The 19,114-nt window shown below is 39.6% G+C and overlaps 1 protein-coding gene across 1 annotated transcript; it reads left to right on the top strand.

Annotated features, from left to right (window-relative positions):
* The first annotated feature begins 5,037 nt into the window (after positions 1-5,037).
* Positions 5,038-14,121, top strand: OCIAD2 (OCIA domain containing 2). Its single transcript, XM_026846842.1, has 7 exons — positions 5,038-5,053; positions 5,752-5,845; positions 6,660-6,713; positions 8,911-8,958; positions 9,934-10,039; positions 11,278-11,365; positions 13,832-14,121. The coding sequence occupies exons 2-6, from the start codon at positions 5,755-5,757 to the stop codon at positions 11,357-11,359; spliced, it is 381 nt and encodes a 126-aa protein (XP_026702643.1). The 5' UTR covers positions 5,038-5,053; positions 5,752-5,754; the 3' UTR covers positions 11,360-11,365; positions 13,832-14,121.
* The last annotated feature ends 4,993 nt before the right edge of the window (positions 14,122-19,114 follow it).

Below are 19,114 nucleotides of genomic sequence, written 5' to 3'. Positions count from 1 at the left end.
CTCCTCACGGGCTGCCGGGGCCGGGCGCCGCGGACCCCCGCGGACGGGCCGAGCTGCTCCCTTCCCCGGTGGCCCGGCGCCCCGCGGGAGGTGAGCGGCGCCCGCGGCCGTCCCCTCCTTTCCGTCCCGGCGGGGCTGATCTCCGCGGTGCCGGACTTGTCCGGCGTGCAGCTGCTCTGTTGACTCTCCTTTGAAGTAAGAGTCTGGGTTTAAGATAAAGGGCCAGCTCAGAAGATAACAGGTGAAACATCATAGTGAGCCTTCCCCTCTTCCTCCCAGTGAACACTCAGACCTTGAAGGGCCTCGCTAAAGTCCTAACGAGCTGCCCAGTGATCACTGCACTTCAGTGGCACCCGCGCTGGGCAGATGCGGGGTGTCTCCACTGTAGATCCCAGTCAGTTGCATATACCAGTTAACACATGCGATTTTGGCTCCCACCTTCTCCCCCAAGGAATCATAGAAATTACGCGGTCACCATTCCTACCTGAAAAGACACTTCTTAGTGAAAACAGATGACATGAAGTTGGCAATTCTTACATCTGAAAAACTTTCCTATCTTCTTGCATACTGCTTCTTTATCAACCAGTTAGGAGAATCGAAACTATGAGATCTTTCAGCAGTTTTAGCCTTTTTTTTCTGTAAATGAGTAAATGATCCAGAAGAATTCTTGCAGAATAGGAGGAAGTTTTGATCCTTGCAAACCGCATTGATTTAATCATGGGTTATGTAAGTATTCCAATTAAACAGAAGAATAACATCATTGGGGAATTCTTCCCAAGGCAGCTAAGAGGATATACAGTTAATTTTTTTCACTAACAATTACATAGGTTGAGAAAACAGCAAAAAGTGTTACGGTAAAAATATGCAAGAAAGTTACATTTCTTCAACAGATCAATGCAAATAAAGGTTGTGGGTTTTTTTATAATAGTTGTCTTTCCAAGACACAATTCCCCAAAACACTGGAATACTTTTACATTCCACAGATAGGAGGCAGCATGTGTGCTGAGTACTAATATTAAAGAATTCAATTAAATAATATTTTGATGCCCTCAGCTCTGTCTCTTTGCTTTGTTTTTGTGGGTATAGCTTTCAGCTTTCATCCCAGGCAGGAGAGGTAACAGGAAGCTGCTTGAAGGGCAGATTTCTTTGGATTCTGTGTTATGTTGAAGCAGAAGTGTATCTGAATAACTTCTAATTCGGGAGAAATGTATGCTGAATACAGTACAGGAGGTTAATGGCAATCTGCAAATTTTTATAACCTAACTTATGCTCCTTAAATTTGTTTTCATTTTATTTATTTTCTCCAGTGACTCGGCTTTTTTATCCTCATGAAAAAGATGAGTACTTAAAATCTGTTGCAGGAGTTAGAAACCGTATCAGTCAGTAGTACTTTTCTGTGATGCTTTTCATACAACCATCTGCACAGGTAGGCTTCATGAGAAGATACGAATAAGAAAATAGATTAGAATAAGAAATTTTTGTGTCTTTGACATAAACCTCTGTTTCATGCATTTTTCTTCTCTTTTATCTCCTTTTTTTGCATTCATTGATGAGAGACTGATGGAAAATTAAATTTCTCTTAGTCGGGGTGAGGCTGACGGTGAAGAACTGTGGGCTTTCACAATATTATGTGGATTTTCAAACTTAAATTTTTTCAAAGACACTGTGGTCATTGTCATTTTTGAGAGTGGCTGAGAACAAAGTGCAGATTGGTGTGAATGCAATGCTTAATTGAGTCTTTTTACTAAGGGGAGAGGAGGTCATGTTGCTTCTGTTCCATTCCTTAAAAAAGCATTTTTGTATGCATATCCAGTGTACGTGAAGCAGACTTTGCATGAACTTTATTGCTATGTAACTGACCCCAAAATAAGTGCAGGAAGTGGTTTATACAGTAATATTATGAATGACAACAACCATACAGGTTATTAAATTGTTGCACAAGTTTCCTTTTTAACTCTATCCTTCACAGTCACTTTAGCCTCACCCGGTGCCACCATTCTCAGAAGGTACTTTTGAAAAGCAGCACTACCCTGTACATTGATAGATAAAGTGGCAGACCATGCAGCAAATTGCTAGGTAAAAATTACAGTTTAGATGTTTGAATTACTCCAGAAATAAATGGGATTCCTTCTTGCTTTTTCCTAGCAGCACAATTCTCAGGCATAGGAGGCTGCAACTGTAAAACTCTTCGGAATCTATTTATTCTTATAGATTTAATTTTGTAAAAGCATGTTTGTAACTGGATTGTGTTTGCTGGAAATGCAGATGTGGTTTGTGATAGACTTGCTGTGTCCTGTGGAATCAAAACTTCAGATGATGGCACTGAGAATAGAAGCAATACAGTGATTCTGGGCAGCACGCTGAAGAAGATAAATTTTTGACCTGCAGTACAATAAAAATTACAAAGGTTTTGGATTATTTGCTCATATTTGTTCTTGTTTCTTTATGATTGGGAGTGCTGTGTTATGTCATGATCCAGCATCTGACTTTACTTACCAACTTCCCTGTGTGAATTAGGCAACACATAACTCTGTATTGCTTAGTAAGTCACATACTGTGCTGTAAACTGTATATTCATCAGGTGAGTGGATGCTATCTGCTGTAAAAAAATATAGTCCTTTCAATTTGATCATTACTGTTTCTGGGTGAACCCTGGATTTACAATATCAATATGATACTTTGGCTTTTTACCTTTGTACTTAGCAGAGAGGTAGCCAAGCATAAAACATGTAATTTCTTCCGACCAGGATCAGTAGCAGCATACAAGGAAAGAGAATGTCTTCCAAAACAACCCAACAGGAAACTCAGCTGTCTCCACTAAAGCAAATGGGATGGGTAAGCTGGGTTTCATCCCTTTTATTTTGATGCTATTGCTAGTGAAGAACTAGGATTTTGCATTGGTTGCTCTTACTGAAGAGAGAAACAGATGTCTGTTAGCTTAAGTATATAAATGGAGAGAGGAAAGGGCTATTTGTTATTCTTCCTGATTCACTACACTCAGAGGTCTAGGAGCTTTTGAGTCTTAAGATAGTGGGCTCTGATTTATGCTGTGCTGGTTAAACTAATTACAAACTGGCAGAGCCCTTGTGTCTGAGTCCTAGTCCAGTATAACCTGTCCCCATCAAGTTGTGCGTGTGTGCATGTGCATGTGTGTGCATTCAGAAAGGGAGAATGGAACAGTACTACACAAGAGCCTGCCCTCCAGCCGTATGGCAGCTGAGCATTCTCCTCTGTTGGAGAAGTCAGCTACCCACAGGGTTCAGATTTTACCGTGGTGTGGGCTTGCTGCTAACCAGTCACTGCCAGAGAGCAGCAAAAGTGGGCTGATCCGCAAGGACAGTGACGTGTGAGCCACAAGTGACAGCAAGGTGGGCAGGGGTTGTGACCTCTGTGACAAGGAGCACAGTCCCACAGTACCCAAAAAAAGAGAAACAGAGCAGATCTGGTGATGTTAACCAGGGTCAAAGAGGAGCAGAGCAGATCCAGTGATGTTAACCAGGGTCAGTCAACAGTCAGTCCAGTGACTGCCAGGTAAGTCCCTAGGAATAAGGCCAGGCTGATGGTAAGGCAGGAGGTCAAGGTAGGGATCATGATGATAAAAGGCCACATAAAAGCGCACCTACAACAGAGTTAAGGCAAGGGCCTGAGCTTAAATGCAGGTTCTGAGCAGAGGGATAGAGGCCCTGGGCAAAGTTTCTTGCAGCTCTTTCTCTCAAATTCGCTGTTTTCAGATCAATCTAATTCAGTGCTACACAATGGTGCCATGTTAGAGCTGACTTTGAGCCCAAGCAACTAAGCCCCTGGCAGGGTGTGTATGGGGTCAGAAAGGTTGCAAAGCCTGTTGTTGCAGGGCCCTGGTACTCATTTCCTTATCTTTTACTCAGCCGGTTTGGATTTGATTGTGTTTGCTGTGACCTTGCTGTGAAACCAGTTTGAAGTGGCGCTCTAGGGTCTGGAGCAGAGTCAGTTCTATACTGTTTACCCAAACAGCACCATTATTAACTTTAGTGGGAGCAGTGCTTGAAGAAGGACTGAGATAGTAATTAGCTAAAATGTGAAATGTGTGGCTGCAGCCAAGGAAAGCATTTCATTGTTACAGTTAAAAAATCATGGATCAGTCAGACATAAAATGAGGTAGAATCCTGTAACAGACTAATGTGCTCTTTTTCCCAAGGCACTGCTTGTTCTACGAAGTCCAGTTTTGCTTTCAAAAATGTTTGTAGATGCTGTGTTTTTTACAGAAAAATGTTAACATTTCAATTAACTTAATGACAACTGCTTTTCCCCAGCTTTTATTGCTGAGCACATCATATGGTGTGGGATATCCCTTTGGTCAGTTGGGGTCAGCTGTCCTGGCTGTGTCCCCTCCCAAGTTCTTGTGCACCCCCAGCCTACTCGCTGGTGGGGTGGGGTGAGAAGCAGAAAAGGCCTTGACTCCGTGTGAGCACTGCTCACTAGTAACAACATCTCTGTATTATCAACACTGATTTGGTCGCAAATCTGAAACGCAGCACCATAATAGCTACTATTAAAAAATAAGTTGTTTCCCAAAACCAGTGCACCCATGTATTTCAGATGTCCAGCAGTGGTACTGCAAGTGCAAACACTGATAACCAAGTCATCAGTTAAAGAACGAAAAATAATCTACTTGTATCCATATATCAATACCCTGGATAGTAGAATGCAAGAGAGAATACTGTCACTTTCTTCTCACAATCAAAATAGAAGGAAAAAAAAGAGCTACCATTAGCCTAAAAGAAGCCAGTTGGCAAGCTAATTATTATGGGGGTGAAGCCATTGTTGTTGAGTTCAGTTAATGCCATGAATATATTTAAGCCGCTCAGAGAGAGAGTTAGGCTCGTGTCCCGGTTTCGGCTGGGACGGTGGTGATTTCCCGGACCTGAGAGCGGAGCCCGAGCGCCCGACCCGCATTCCGGCCGGGATAGAGTTAACGGTCCCTCAGCTGGGCGGGGACAGTCGGCGCGGCGGGCTCGGATTGGCCATTGGAGCAGTCCCTCGCCTGTGACGTCAGACGCGGGCTCCCTCGCTTCCGGTCTGTGGTGGCTGGCTCTTCGTTCTGTCGGGGCTGCGGGCGGGGGGCGAGCGGCGTGCAGCGCATTGTACTTCCCTGTTGTACTTCCCGTTATTGTCTGTTGCCATCGCTACACTGGTATTAATCTCAGCCTACGAGTTTTTACTTTCTGTCTCTCCCCTGATTCCCGGGCGGGGAGGGGGAAGGGTCAGCGACCGGCTGCGGGGTGATTGGCTGCCGGCCGAGTTCGAACCACGACAGCTAGTTAGGGGAATCGGACAGAGTTTATGCTGACCCTCTTCGGAATACTTGCAAAATCTGCTCTTACTGAACTTAAATTGACTCCTGAATGGGACACAATTTCAGTTTTAGAAACTACCCCTCCGCCTTTACTTCCTGCCATTTGCTTCCCAGAAAGATGATGTAGCTCATGAGAATGAAAGGGCTAACAGAAATAAAGCAATAAATATACTTCTGGGGTAAGCAGCAGCCGAGCTGTTTTAGTAAAGTACAGACCAACAGGATGAGTGGTTTTAACTTAAAACCTATGTAGTTCTTCCCGTTTCTCTGTTGGGGTACCAAGTAAACATTTCATCACGCAACTGGTTGGTTGGTTTTTGTATTGTATTTTTTAAAATAACTTGTTTTCTTTAATTGATCTGGGTTTTTTCTTCCTGTGAGATTAAATTCAGTAAGCTAACTCAAGTTTATTGTTTCAGCCAATGTTCTATTGTCCCATCTCACAAAATTACAATGCTGGAGAAATTGCAAGGATCCGTAAAGAATGCAAAAAGGAAAGTTTCTGGTACAGAGGTGAGCATTCCAAACTTGTTCTTATCACACTGAGAATGACTTCTCGATGTACTTAAGCAAAACTGGCTGCAAAATGTTACACTGTTTATTGTAATACATTCAAGTTTGTTGGAATGTTATTGTGGGGTAACTGTCACTTTGAGCAAGATGTTATTATAGGGTTAATCGAATTATTTGCATAATCACTGTAGGTAAAGGTGGTTGAATTAAGCTCTTGTTTAATATGAACTTGCCATAACAGTCATTAGAAGTAGTTCTATTCTTGAAGTCTGTTACTAAAACAACATTAGAATGTTTTACTTTATTATGTACTTATTCCTGCCTTTGAATAAAAGGCAGGCATAGTTATGTGTCTTGGGTTTGTGAAATTCTTTAGGTGTAGGACATCTAAAAGATTAGTTACTAGTGTTCTACTGTCTTTTAAGTTCACCATGTCAATTTGTATCTAAATTACACATTTTCTTAAAGGAGAAGATTGAAAAGGGCTTCAGCATTTAATTGGAGCTGCTGTCATTACTAGTGTTGTAGTACTGACAGGAGATATTCTGATTATGGAATTATTATTTAGTAAATAAATATAATGCACTAGCTCCAGATGCTACAGCATGACTGATGTCTGGCATTGTGTGAACACATCCTTGCTTTGAAGAGTCATCTGAATGAGTAGATGTAATAGGTGATTAAGACAGTATGCAAAGTTAACATTTAAAAGATGAGTAATATGTTTAACATTATAAACATATAAAAGGGTAATGTATTTAACATATAGGTAACAAATTTTGGCTGATACCAGATACTCTTTTTACTTTTACAGCTCTTCCTTTGTCTCTCGGGAGCATGCTTGTCACCCAGGGGCTAGTCTCAAAAGGTAAATAAAAAAAAAAAAACAAACACGATGCTCCTAAGTTATGAAGTTGAGGCTCTGGAATTACTACTGAAATGCAAGTTTCCCTGAAGCCTGCTGTTTTTCAAGATCAATATTCCTTTCATCACCATCATTGTTACAGTGATTTGATCATTATGTATGCATTGCCACAGTCATTCTTTTGAAAGCCCATGAGCTGAAAAGAGAATTCACAAATTCAAAGACTGGTGGCTAGACTCTGTCACCGTGATCTCGTGTATTTGAGTAGAGTCTTCGCTGGGGGTGCTTGTAGGGCAGAACATCCTACAACCTGAGGAGGGGCATCAGAATTGGGTACTATAACTGTTGGTTTATTTGAGAAATGCTGGCAATGTTTTTACAGCGACCATGGATCGGTATGAATAAAGCTTTGGGGCAGGGGGACAAGGAGTACTGCCAAAGTGAGAAGACAGAGGGCTTTTTATAGAGTTGGCTTGTGATCTGCAGGCTAACACAAAAGACAATTGTATTCTGTTTCTGTGGTGGATGAGCCTGGTTTTACATGTTGCACTTTGAAATGTGTAGTTTGCCCTCTGGGGGTCTTGACTAATAATAAAGTTGAAGGTTAGTCTTTTGGGTAAAGAGTGAAGGGCATCCACCCTGAAGATTGCTGGGATGAGTATATCCCACAGGAGCAAATAAGACAGTCCTTCAGCCTGCATCTGCAGCCACTTAAAGCAAAGGCAGGTAGGAGAAGAGAAAAATCACAGGGCCTAAAGCAAGAAGCAGAAGAGAATCCAGGGGCTATAGGAGGTGAGTGGTGGGAGAGCAACTGGGGGAGGTGGACATGGCTCAGTCTTTCCTCAGCATGGTTGCAAGCCCCTTGTTTTGTTCCAGCCACTATTACCATGTTTCCTCCTCATCAGATTCTTTTTTTTACTAGAATGATCAGGAGGAATACAGTAGAAAACCTAAAAGCTGTGCCCCAAGAGGCTGGTGTGGGTTCCCTATTGTGTCCTTGACCTTCAGTTTGTAGGCAAATGGGGAGGGAATGAGCAAGGGAGAGTATGTGAAGGAAAGCAAAGGATTACACAGTTGAAAAAAGTATGAGTAGTGATAAAAAGGGCACTGGAGTTGTCTCAGCAGCTAACATGCCAGCCTCTAGCACCAGGTGCTCTTCCCAATTTCTCTCCATTGTACTTAGATGTTTCTGATCAGCTGTGAAATAACAAAAGCCCATATCAAATAATCATTAATGCATGTCAAGAATTGGAAGGGGGGGACTGTTTAGAAGCAGACAACAGTTTTGTTCCTCCCTCCCCGAGAGACCCAATTTAAAATCGCATAGATGCCAGTGGGTGAAGGCCACTGCATTTAGCATAGACTGAGTGCTCCTCTGTCTAAACGCTCCTTTCTGATGACTACACACAGTACACTGGGTCTAGAAGAAGCTGGAGCTTCTGAGCATCATTAACACTGAATGCATGTAACAGGGCAGTGTTCACTTCCCTTTGCCATGGTAATCTTGCTGTGTGGAGCCCCTCTCCACAGCATGGCACTGCTCTGCCACACACATGCTCCCAGAGACATACAGTTTCTGTCTCCTGGTGTTAACTGGAGGAAGTTAATTTTGGTGGGAAAAGCTAAAGAGAATCTTTTGGTCTGCACACTGCATTCTCCTCTTAAAGGCCAGAACATACGCTCTTTCCTCTCTGGAGGAAGAGGCTAGATACCAGTGCTACAGTTTAACATGGGTTTAATCAATAGCCACTGAAAACTACCAGAGAATAGTTTGGGCCTGGTTGTTGCTGCACAAGGAGTTAGACCCTGAGTAAGAGGTTTCAGTTTGCTGTTAAAACATAATAGGGTTGGTTGGTTTGTGCTGAAACATAAGCCACCATCTCTTCCTCCTCCTGCAGTGCTGCAGGTGTCACCGGTGGCAGCAGTGCTACTTTCATGTTGATTTACACTCCAAACCCATGCCTGAACTGAATCCTGCAAAGTTCAGACTTTTTTCCTCCTGTGACTTAGAACTACCCCAAAACAGATGCACTAAGAACTTAGAACAGAAATTGCCCCGATGTTCCTAAATCTGGGTTAATAGACTTTTTAAGTTTTCTATACAGTCTTCACCTTCAGAAAAGCAAAAGCTTCTCTTGGTTTTGAGTACTGGTGAGTTCCTCGAGTGAATAAGCTTTTTGACTACTTCCTTTTATTTTAGGCGTTTTCTCAGTGAACCCAAGATTTGGTGCATTACCTAAGATGGCAAGTAAGTTGTATCCAATTCTAAAAAGAAAGAAAATTATATTTACAAGTGATATGCAGACCTTAGGTGGATCTCTCTGAACCTCTTTTCAAACTCTTCCTTTTTTGGAATTCATGAGATGTTACCACAGCACTTTAGGAAGTCAGAATTCTGCTGTGTTTATAAATAAATGTATGAAATAAGGTTCTTTTAATGTCAACATTGTCACTTGCAGCACATATTTACTTAATATATCCTCTCAAATTGGTAAAAACTCCAGTCTCACCTTTGTTTTATAAATAAGTCAGCCTCATTGATCAGCCATGCTTAGCAGATCACACAGTTTAGGATATCAAGGAGTCATCATAGTATAATATATGCAAGAGTATGTTCCTTTTAATATATTAATTTGATCTTAACTGTCTAATTCATGACCATGAATTGATAAAGGAAGCAAATAAAAGCGCAGAAACTACAATACAATAAGGTGGCTTTTAAATGGCAAGAAATAAAGTTGATTCTCTCTTCAACAGAAGTTCAACAGAAAATTGGGGATGTTGAACTCGTGTGGTAATATGGCAGGCTGCTGTTCTAGCTTCTTAGAAGCCCGAAGAGGAGAGTGTTAAAAAGGCAATGATTAGAAATATACCATGGTGTATTATATACTAAAAGAAATTAGTGCTGACATCGTTAATTAATTTCATTGAGGGATATCTCTATAATTTGTTCCTTTAAATCCAGAATCTTGTAATTTCAGCTGAATATGATATCCTTCTCCTGTGTGCATTGTTTTGGACAAATTGCTATGTCTCATTATAGGTAACTGGCTTCCGATAGTTATTGAAATAATCCCGGTAATCCCTGTATAACTTCAGGTGTTTGTGACATGTTTTGAGAAGACATGCTACATACAGTTCATCGTATGATTAAAATGAAGCCAATTGGAGACTCTTGATTTAAGCTCTTGTATTAACAATGTTTTATTATCTGTCTTTATAGTTGCTGGTGTCTTAGGTTTTGCCATTGGAAAGATATCATACATGGGAGAATGCCAAAAAAAGTTCCAGAAAATTGGTATTGTACCATGTGGTCCACAACAAAAAAGGTTTGTGCTTATATAAATTATTAATCCTAGTTCAAAATAGTCTAAAACGTAGTAAAAATTATATACAGCAAAACTATGAATTTAAATTCTGTGATCCAGTGGTGAGACTCTACTCATATTCTTAGGCTGTATATAACAGTATTAGAAACTACTAAATATTCTTCAGAAAATGCAAATTAAACTTAGTGTAACACCTGTTACTAGGAAATCCATGATTTAAATGAAGTTATTGTACTTTTAAGTGTGATGGGACAACAGTTATTAGTTCTCTTTTCATCTATTATTGTGTCTCTAAGTGTCTCACAATCGTCTATAATATCTCTTTGGCCCTTTGAGTCTTCCTTTGTACCACACATTAGGCCAAATACACTGCAGGTTTTTTTTTACACAATCCTCATATTTTAGCAGCAATTTCAATCTCAGCCCTCATTCCAACCTCCTCCTCTGTGGCTTTGCCCAACCTCATACTGCCATGCCAAACCATGAAGACCACAAACTGCGAGGGTATTTTTTCCACCTTACAACTTTAACCATATGATACATGTCAATGGCTGCCTTCTGTCACCTGGCACCTCTGTGTTTTAGTCATTGTTTTCTAAACTTCACGTAAAGCACTCTTTCCCCTCAAATCACACTTAACTCTTCCAAGCTTCAGCTGCCAGTATTACTTTTCATTCTCAGTGTGGCTTCTCATATGTATCTTTCACATGCAAATTACATTTCCAAAAACCCTGTCCACAAAATCATTCTCTGTCTTTGCACATCTTTCCACCAGACCAACATGAGTTTTTAGGCCTATGAAAATGCCTGACTGATAATAGGAAGTTTCTTCACTGTTCATATATCTTTCTACTTCCATTTTTCCTCCACATAACAAAGCTATTACTTTCCTCATTTGGTGTTACACAAAATGGCTATTCGTCACTTTTTTGTATTATACACCTTGCTCCTAAGTGTTCATTATTGGTAGGTACAATGGCAAGGACTGTCTTTTCCTGTTGTAAAAATCCTATTATATTTTGATGATTGCTGAAAATAGTAGTTAATTAATGGGGTTTTATTGGCTGAGACATTTAGATGTCATCTTCTGCAGTTTATATCACATAAAGCAGTTTAAAAAATTGGAGAATATAGGCAAGAGATTACTTCTTCAGGAACATTTGCCAGCATGCTATATGGTTGTATTGGAAGAAATCCAGCAAAATTCTTCAATATTTTATCTGCTTTCAATATTGTAGGCATTGCCATCACACTTGCAAAGAATGTGAAGCAAAATTGGGATCGAATGAGAAGGAAGGTTCAGGTCTGTCAGCATCTTAGTCCCAGGTAGGCAACCTTGAAATTTAAAATAAATTCTCATTTTATTTTCCATGTTGAGTGGTATTCTTGTTTGAAACCTTTGAACAATATAGTAAAAATAACGGATTTAATTATGTATTAAAATCTCAGCATTATTCACTGAAATATTCTCTATCTATGGTTTCTAATTAAATTTGTTTCTTAATTTTTACCTTACATACCTTATATTTTAAATCCCCCATTTCTGAGGAATTTCTGCTTTAGCTGTATTGCTTTTTCACCTAATTGGAATTAATTTTGATTGACTACTTGTATGAAAACAGATACAACTCCTTTCAATTTCCAAGATTTTTACTTAAGAATCACATAATTATGGATAATGTTGATATTTAAAAATACATTGAAATACTGATAATCTCAAAGCAGACACAGTTGGAGGTGGATTTGTTTGTTTCTTTGGAGTGATGCATCCAGTACTATGGTTTGGCCAGAGCCTTAGTGAGGGTAGTGTAAGAGTGGTTCTAGAGCAGCTATGTGGTGGGGCAGGGGAGATGCACATGTGATGTTTTCACCCCAGAAAGGGGAAAGGAGCATTTACGGGGTGGAAGGCAGGGAACTGCTTAAAAGCACTTTCACACTTTGTCTATGAAAAACAGGCCGGCAGCTGGGCTTTTTAAAAGCCTTTTCACACATTCTGCTTGTGGTAAACTGGCCTACATTTCTCACAGGCAGGAGAATGTGTGAAAAGTGTTTGCAAATAGCTTGGCTGCCTGCAACAGAGGAGAGCAGAGGGCCTGCTGGAAATCCTGCCATGTGAGTTTATTACGGCTCTAACTGTAGCTTGGAACAGAAACCTGATGCAGAAATTGTTGAATTGAGCCTCTTTGACGTGTATTATGTGCAAATTTAGACAAGGCTATTGATAATGGTCCCTTTCTTGTTCTAAAGTGTGTGACTGCAGACAACCTATAAGCAGGAGTATACTACCAGAACCTGTTTACTTACCTAGAAGAGAGATTTTGCTGGACTTCTACTATGCAACAATACATTACAGCAGTAAGGATTGTCCTTAAGGAAGCCATCAGAATAAATTCCTGGTTTTAATCAACTTTGCTGCTGCTTGATTATATATCAAGAGCTGCAAGTGCTCAGCCACTACCAGAAAATGCATTTTGGCTTAGGCTCGCCTAATAGGGTTGCTGCCAGAATTGGCAGTGCTTCTTTTGTGCCAGCTGTAGAGATAATGAAGCAATTTGACCCTCTAGATCAGCTCACTGCTCTAGCAAGGTATCAAGCTCCTAAGGGGAAAAAAAAAAAAAAAAAAAAAGCCAGGAAACCTTTTGACAGATATCTTGCTAATGCCAGCACGAAGGAGGGAGCAAGCTGGATTTAGATGACTGAATGAACGACACCCTAAATCCATTAGCAGTTGTGAGCTTAATTAAGCCCTTGCACTACTGTGCTGATTAAGTGCTTTTGAAGATTTTCTCTTAAATAAATGTTTGCTTATGTAGGCCAGTGTCCTCACCTATTTCAAATAAGGACCTCAAAGCATATTTGAGGATGGTCACTTACTAGCAATTACCTGTGTAGTGGAATCAAATGTTGATGATGGGATTTACTTCCACTGTTTGTCAGAGCTGGAGCTTGCAGAACCCTAAATCCAAACACATTTTCAGCTTTTTCCCCTTTTCAACCTTCCCCCGTGAGCTGACAATATTTCTTCTGGTGTATAAGTACCAATTAGATTTTAAGTAAATTCCAAATTGTATGAAATGCAAAGGATCCTTGCAGCTGTATGAAGGCAAGAATGCAGAATGCTACAGTCCTCTCTATTTGTTTTCCTCCTGAAGCGGGTCCTGGAATTTCTGCTGTGGGACCTGTTTCCTGTTCCAGCTCAGGTGTTCATCAAAGAAGTTAACTGCTTTTTACTTCTTACCAGTCACTTAAGTATTGTCTGTTTTTTAAAAGAGCTAGAAATCTCAGTCAGAAACATAGTCTAAAAACAAATGCAAGTGTATCTCTTCCAAATTTTAATTACTGGAAGGAAAAAGCCATTATATTTGTGTCAGTGTGGCATTTTGAATTTGCCAGGAATCACTTTTGATGCCCAGGTTTTAGAAACTTAGGAAAATAAATACTGTAAGCATTGTGTTGTTTTCTGTATTGTTAAACAATGAAAATAATAACCTAATAATCTTTTTTATATTTTAATCAAAATTCTTCATTTAGCATGCTGTGGTCTAAAACTGTACAGAGACCCTACTGAGCACATCTCACCACCACTCTCCGTGCTAAGTGTACATTTCAAACTCTGGAATTGCCTAGGAGGACCACCTGGATAAAATTATATTCATGCTGATGAATCTAAGGGTAATTTCTTTATCTTCAGGGAATTTGTAGAGTTCTAGGAGAAATCACCAAGAAGCCTCACATTTCACACTGAAAACAAGGTGCCACTCAGCTAAGTATTTCCTTTCATTTCATTTGCAGATATGGTGAAGATGATAAAGATCTGATGGATTATCTTCTTTCAAGGCTTTATTCTGTAGAGAAGAAATTATGTCTTTGGTTTGATGTAAACAGAGTTATTTGAAGTGCTTGCATAATGTTAGATAGTTCTGTTTACAGTAAACAGCAGTTGCTTGTAATGCACTTTTGGGGTTTTCCTCTCCTCACTCTTCTCAGCATGTGTTGGTTTTGTTTTGTTTTTTGTTTGTTTTTTTTTTTTTCTCCAGTGCAATTAAGCTCTTAGTGCTGAAAAAAATACTTTTGTCTTCTGTACTTAGACACTGGTAATATTTTGTGTTGCAAGCAAAATGGCATACTCTGGAATGTTTGTCTTTACATCAAAAGGAAAGAGTGCAAAGATGTTTAAATAATTTTGCACAGTTTGCAGCTAGCCAGTCTTTGAACTGACTCCTTGTTTCTGGAGTGTTTGAAAAGTAGTAAGCTAGAAGCTCATTATGGTGTGGTCTGTTGTGGTTTAACCCCACACTAATGTCCACCCAGCTGTTCGCTCACTCTGCCCTCCCTGGTGGGATGGGGGGAGAACTGGCAGAGTAAAAGTGAGAAAACTCGTGGGTTGAGAGAGAGTTTAATAGTAAAGCAAAAGCCACACACACAAGCAAAGCAAAACAAAGAATTTGATCACTGCTTCCCATCAGCAGGCAGGAAAGCAGGGCTCCATCACATGTAACTATTACGTGGGAAGACAGTCACCGTCACTCCGAACATCCCCCCCTTCCTTCTTCCCTCAGCTCTATATGCTGAACCTGACGTCATATGGTATGAGATGTCCCTTTGGTCAGTTGGGGTCAGCTGTCCCTGCTGTGTCCCCTCCCAACTTCTCGTGCACCCCCAGCCTTCTCGCTGGTGGGGTGGGGGGAGAAGCAGAAAAGGCCTTGACTCTGTGTGAGCACTGCTCAGCAATAACAAAAACATCTCTCTATTATCAACACTGATTTCAGTACAAATCCAAAGCATACTATCCCATACTAGCTACTGTGAAGAAAATGAACTCTATCCCATCCAAGAACATTACAGGCTACACTGCAATTACTGTGCTGAACCAACATTTAATAGGCCAGGTTTACATAAAAACCCACTTTGCTAGGGATATCAAAAACATGTGTCACATTCACAATGCACAAGAAGATAGTTTGGAACAGTTTATGGTCTGTGCACAAGCCAAGGCTAGTAGATGTTGAGCAAAAATTAGATGACAGACATACAAACAGCATGACATACAAACTGCAGTGTATCTCAGGAAATCAAGAGAAAATACTTCCCCTAAACACGGTGATGGTGTTCACATGGAAACCTAATGTACAGCTGCTGAAAAGTTTGGTGTTCACTGTTAGCTGGTGAAGCCTGTCTTCTGTGGGTTTTCTGTTTGGTTGGATTTATACTATGCCTATGGTTATTACCCGTCTTTTGAATCAGCTCCTTTGGGCATCTTTCCCTGGACACAAAGAGATTCTGCAAGTGGAACATACAGCACGTAAAAGTTACTATTAATTGGCTACTACACACGAAAGACGTTCTGGACTTAAGAAGCTATAAGGTTAAATGCTCACCACCCTGATAAGGCACTTGAAGAGTCTTTCCTAGCCAGGCAGGCAGCAGTGGGAGAAGGGTTAGACTAACTAGCCTCACGGTTGTTTTTTTTTCCCTTCAAGATTTTATACCTTTCCAAATTGGTGTTTGCCCTCCTGAATTCATGAGCTACTTAAGAACCCCTGTCTCAACAGGGGCTTTAATTTTACACTTGTTACCTTTCTACAGACTTTTTCCACAGCTCTTTCTCAGCAGTCTGAGTCAAGGGTATACAGCTGTGCTGTACCAGAGGTGATGCTTTGTGTACAGGCAGGTAAACTTTGGGGAGCCTTCAACTAGCACTGCAGGGAGAGAGGGTTACACAACCACAGAAAAGTCAACCTCCCTTGTTATTTGTGAAAATAATATAATTATCATGGGTGTACTGTGATAGCCAGTAAAACTTGTATGGTGACATGTCTTAGCTGACATCTGCTCTAAAGATAACAGCGACAAACTGCACAGGTTAGTCATGCCTGGCTTACCTGAGGCAAGCCATTACATCTGGTGGTGCCGAGGAGACTGATGCATGTGACAGAGGACCTTCCATGTCGGACTCTCAGAGGTTGTTCTTGTGGTCAGTGTTACCTCCTGGCGTTACAACTTAGCTATTTAACTTTGCTTTAAATGTAATTTTGTTCAGGCTTCTAATTTCTTTGCTGTAATAAATGTAGCTATAAAAAAATTTATTGTGTCATGTTTCTTCTAAATTTATTTCCATACTTTGCAAGAGGCAATACTCTGATTAGCTAATTGTGTGGACCTAAGTTCAGGAGTTACTGTGATACTGTTATGAAGAAAAGGCTGTTTGTGAGTCTAAGCTGTATTAGCACTATATTTGTGCATATCAGAGGAAAAATGAGCACAGCTTATGTGCAAAATGTTCTCTAGAAGGTCTTTAAAAGCGTTTTTCTGTACTTCAGAGGATTTATGACCAAATAATTTTTTAAGCCTGTCAGGTGTCAGGGTCCACATAATACTCCTTGATTTGAGAAATAACAGGGTTGGTGTTTTGGCCACGTTGTTATTTAATTTCGATAAAATACAATTTCTCCTGCTTTGCTCAACCAACAGTCTAGTCAAATGTGCAGCCAGGCTACAAGCCTTATAATGAGGTAGTAATGATGTTGCAATATTTCTTAAATATAACATTAAAAAAAAAAAAAATTCAAGTTAACTGACTCTCCCAAAAGCACCAGCTACAAAAGGGTACATAAGACTCACAACATATTCTGTACCATGTTACTTAATTTGATGAAATTGGAACCAACTGGCTTTTATCATGCTGTGACTTATAGGTGTGTTGGAATTTTCAGTGTCTGGATATGTGTTCTAGGGGTGGAATCGGACAGATGCTGGAATTTTTAGCACTGGATGGTTTACAGCACCTAGTTAAATTTCTAAGCTTCTTAAAATTTGACAGAGAAATATGAAAAAAATGCCTTTTATTTCACAGAAGTTCCATAAGAAAGCAGGTTTTGGGGTGTTAGTTATGCTGCATGATGCAGAAAGAAACATTTAAATGCATACTGATTATTTTACATTATTACTTTATGCAAAAGGGAGACAGGAAGAGCTGGACAAAACCTCATGTGCTTTCATGGCCAGACCCTCAGGAATTTTCTACTTGGGAAGATAAGCTCCTAATGATTAACAAAGAGTGCTCTAAGAACTGTAAGTTGGTACAGCTGTTCTGTAGTAATTAATTATGCACAATTTAATGAGCTAACCTATGTTGACCGTTACTATCATGCATTCTGTACAAGTTGGTTACAGAACTTGTTTTTAATTGAAACATAAGATGAATGTGTGAATTTAGGGGTGACCTATTAAAAAAATAGGGAAAGGTATGAGGTAGTCAGTTGCTTCCATAATATTTATTTCAGTTTGGAATAAGAGGGGAAGAGATCTCTAGGAGGAAAAATAGCTGACCTTAAAAAGGACCAAGCATTATTTATATAGTGCTAATACTTTCCTTAGTACTTTCTATTAGTAATAGGATATACATTCCCTTTTGTCAGGAAAATGTTACAAAAAGGCTAAAAAAACCCCAATGAACATACATAGCTTCCTATTAATTATTTGCAGCTGGAAAATGGAGCTTACTTCACCCAGAGATGACAAAGTTTAACTGTGTGCTTAGGCACATCACGGCTTAGTTGAAGTCGACGTACTTGCTAAAATCAATAAACAAAATACATCCTTCAGCTGTAACGCATTCAAAGTGTGAGTAGCATTAGGTAAAACTTAATCCACTTTATGAAATTATGAGTAGAAAAAGGGTCTGAGTAAAAGAGGAAAACTATAATAACATTAACCTCAATCAACTGCAATAGATGTCTTTGGGGACTTTCATATTAGCTATTTGACTATATTTGATCAATTTATTTTTTTTAATTGTGTTTTAGAAGAGAAAGCAACTAGGTTGAAACAAAGCACATTCCCGTTTAAATCCTGATTTAGTAGTTGGACTTCAGGCAAGCCAGCTGGTCTATAATTCTCTTTTAAAACTGGGAAGGAAGGGGAGATGATAGTTTACTGTCCAAGTTTTTATAGATCCCAATCAAAAATAAGATTTGGAGCTTATTTTATTACATTTTGAGAAGAGAATGAGTTTTTATGGTCTCTCACTCTTAAACTGGCAAACGTTTATCACGGACAGGACCCACAGAGGTAATATAGCATAGCCTGAGATAAAGTACCCCATGTTCATACTGTACAGTGGTAGTACTTCTCTGTTTCCTATAGAAGCAGACAAAACCAAGCTAATAAATGCTGTCTTAGGTTTAACAACTGGATAGTTGGTTTTTCCTTCATTAATAAAGTAGTGAACACCCATGTTCCCTTTATCATGTCCATTATGTAGTAGTGGTGTACAATGTGAAATGTTTCAGTTGTGTTCTTCGAAGCCTGCAACTCCAAAGAAGTGGTTTTATATCTTCCTTGTTTGGAATACTGCGGAAGTTCTGAAATGATTATATGTTAATGGGCAGTCACTGTACTTCAAAATGTGGACATGGAAGCTGCTAGCTACATATTTAATTGATACTGCTGTTTTAGCAGCAACTTTTAAGTTAAATTTATAACTAATTACATTTTTTTTAAACATCCTAGAAAAGAAAAGCAACTTTTAAAGGTACTTTATTTAATTCATAAAATGAATATTTGCTTTGAAATAAAAGAAAAAGTCTTGTTTACGGCATAAGGAGTCCACATTCGAGATGTCTTCATCTATTACTCTTTGAAATATTTACCAAAAAAAGCTTTCTCAGATAAATAAAACGCTATGGGGATTTCACTGACAAATGCTGCACTCCAGCCTGTTTCATGTTCGATATTCACTGAGGAATGGGTGGCCTTCGGAAGAATTGCTGTTGTAATAATGCAAGAAAAAATTTGGGTAGTTTTAACATTGAAAATAAAGAACAGAGTGATACAATAAAAAGGAAAACAACACCCAGAGCTTGTCAAATATTCTGATTTGGTACCCAGAGTCTCAAATAGAAAAGGAACACAAGAAAGAGCCAGCCGCTGATTAGCAGTGCATGTAGTAAAAATTACAGTGATTTGGGATTTAACTAAATTTGATTCCAGTTTTCCCTTGTTACTTTATTGAATTCCCAGGCTTGATTATAACTTAATATTACAAGTATTTTTTTCTACAAGTTTCAATACCTA

The sequence above is a fragment of the Athene cunicularia genome (assembly GCF_003259725.1).
Source record: "Athene cunicularia isolate RWA chromosome 4 unlocalized genomic scaffold, athCun1 chr4_part1, whole genome shotgun sequence".
NCBI lineage: Eukaryota > Metazoa > Chordata > Aves > Strigiformes > Strigidae > Athene > Athene cunicularia.
This window is presented reverse-complemented; position numbering and strand designations above follow the sequence as displayed.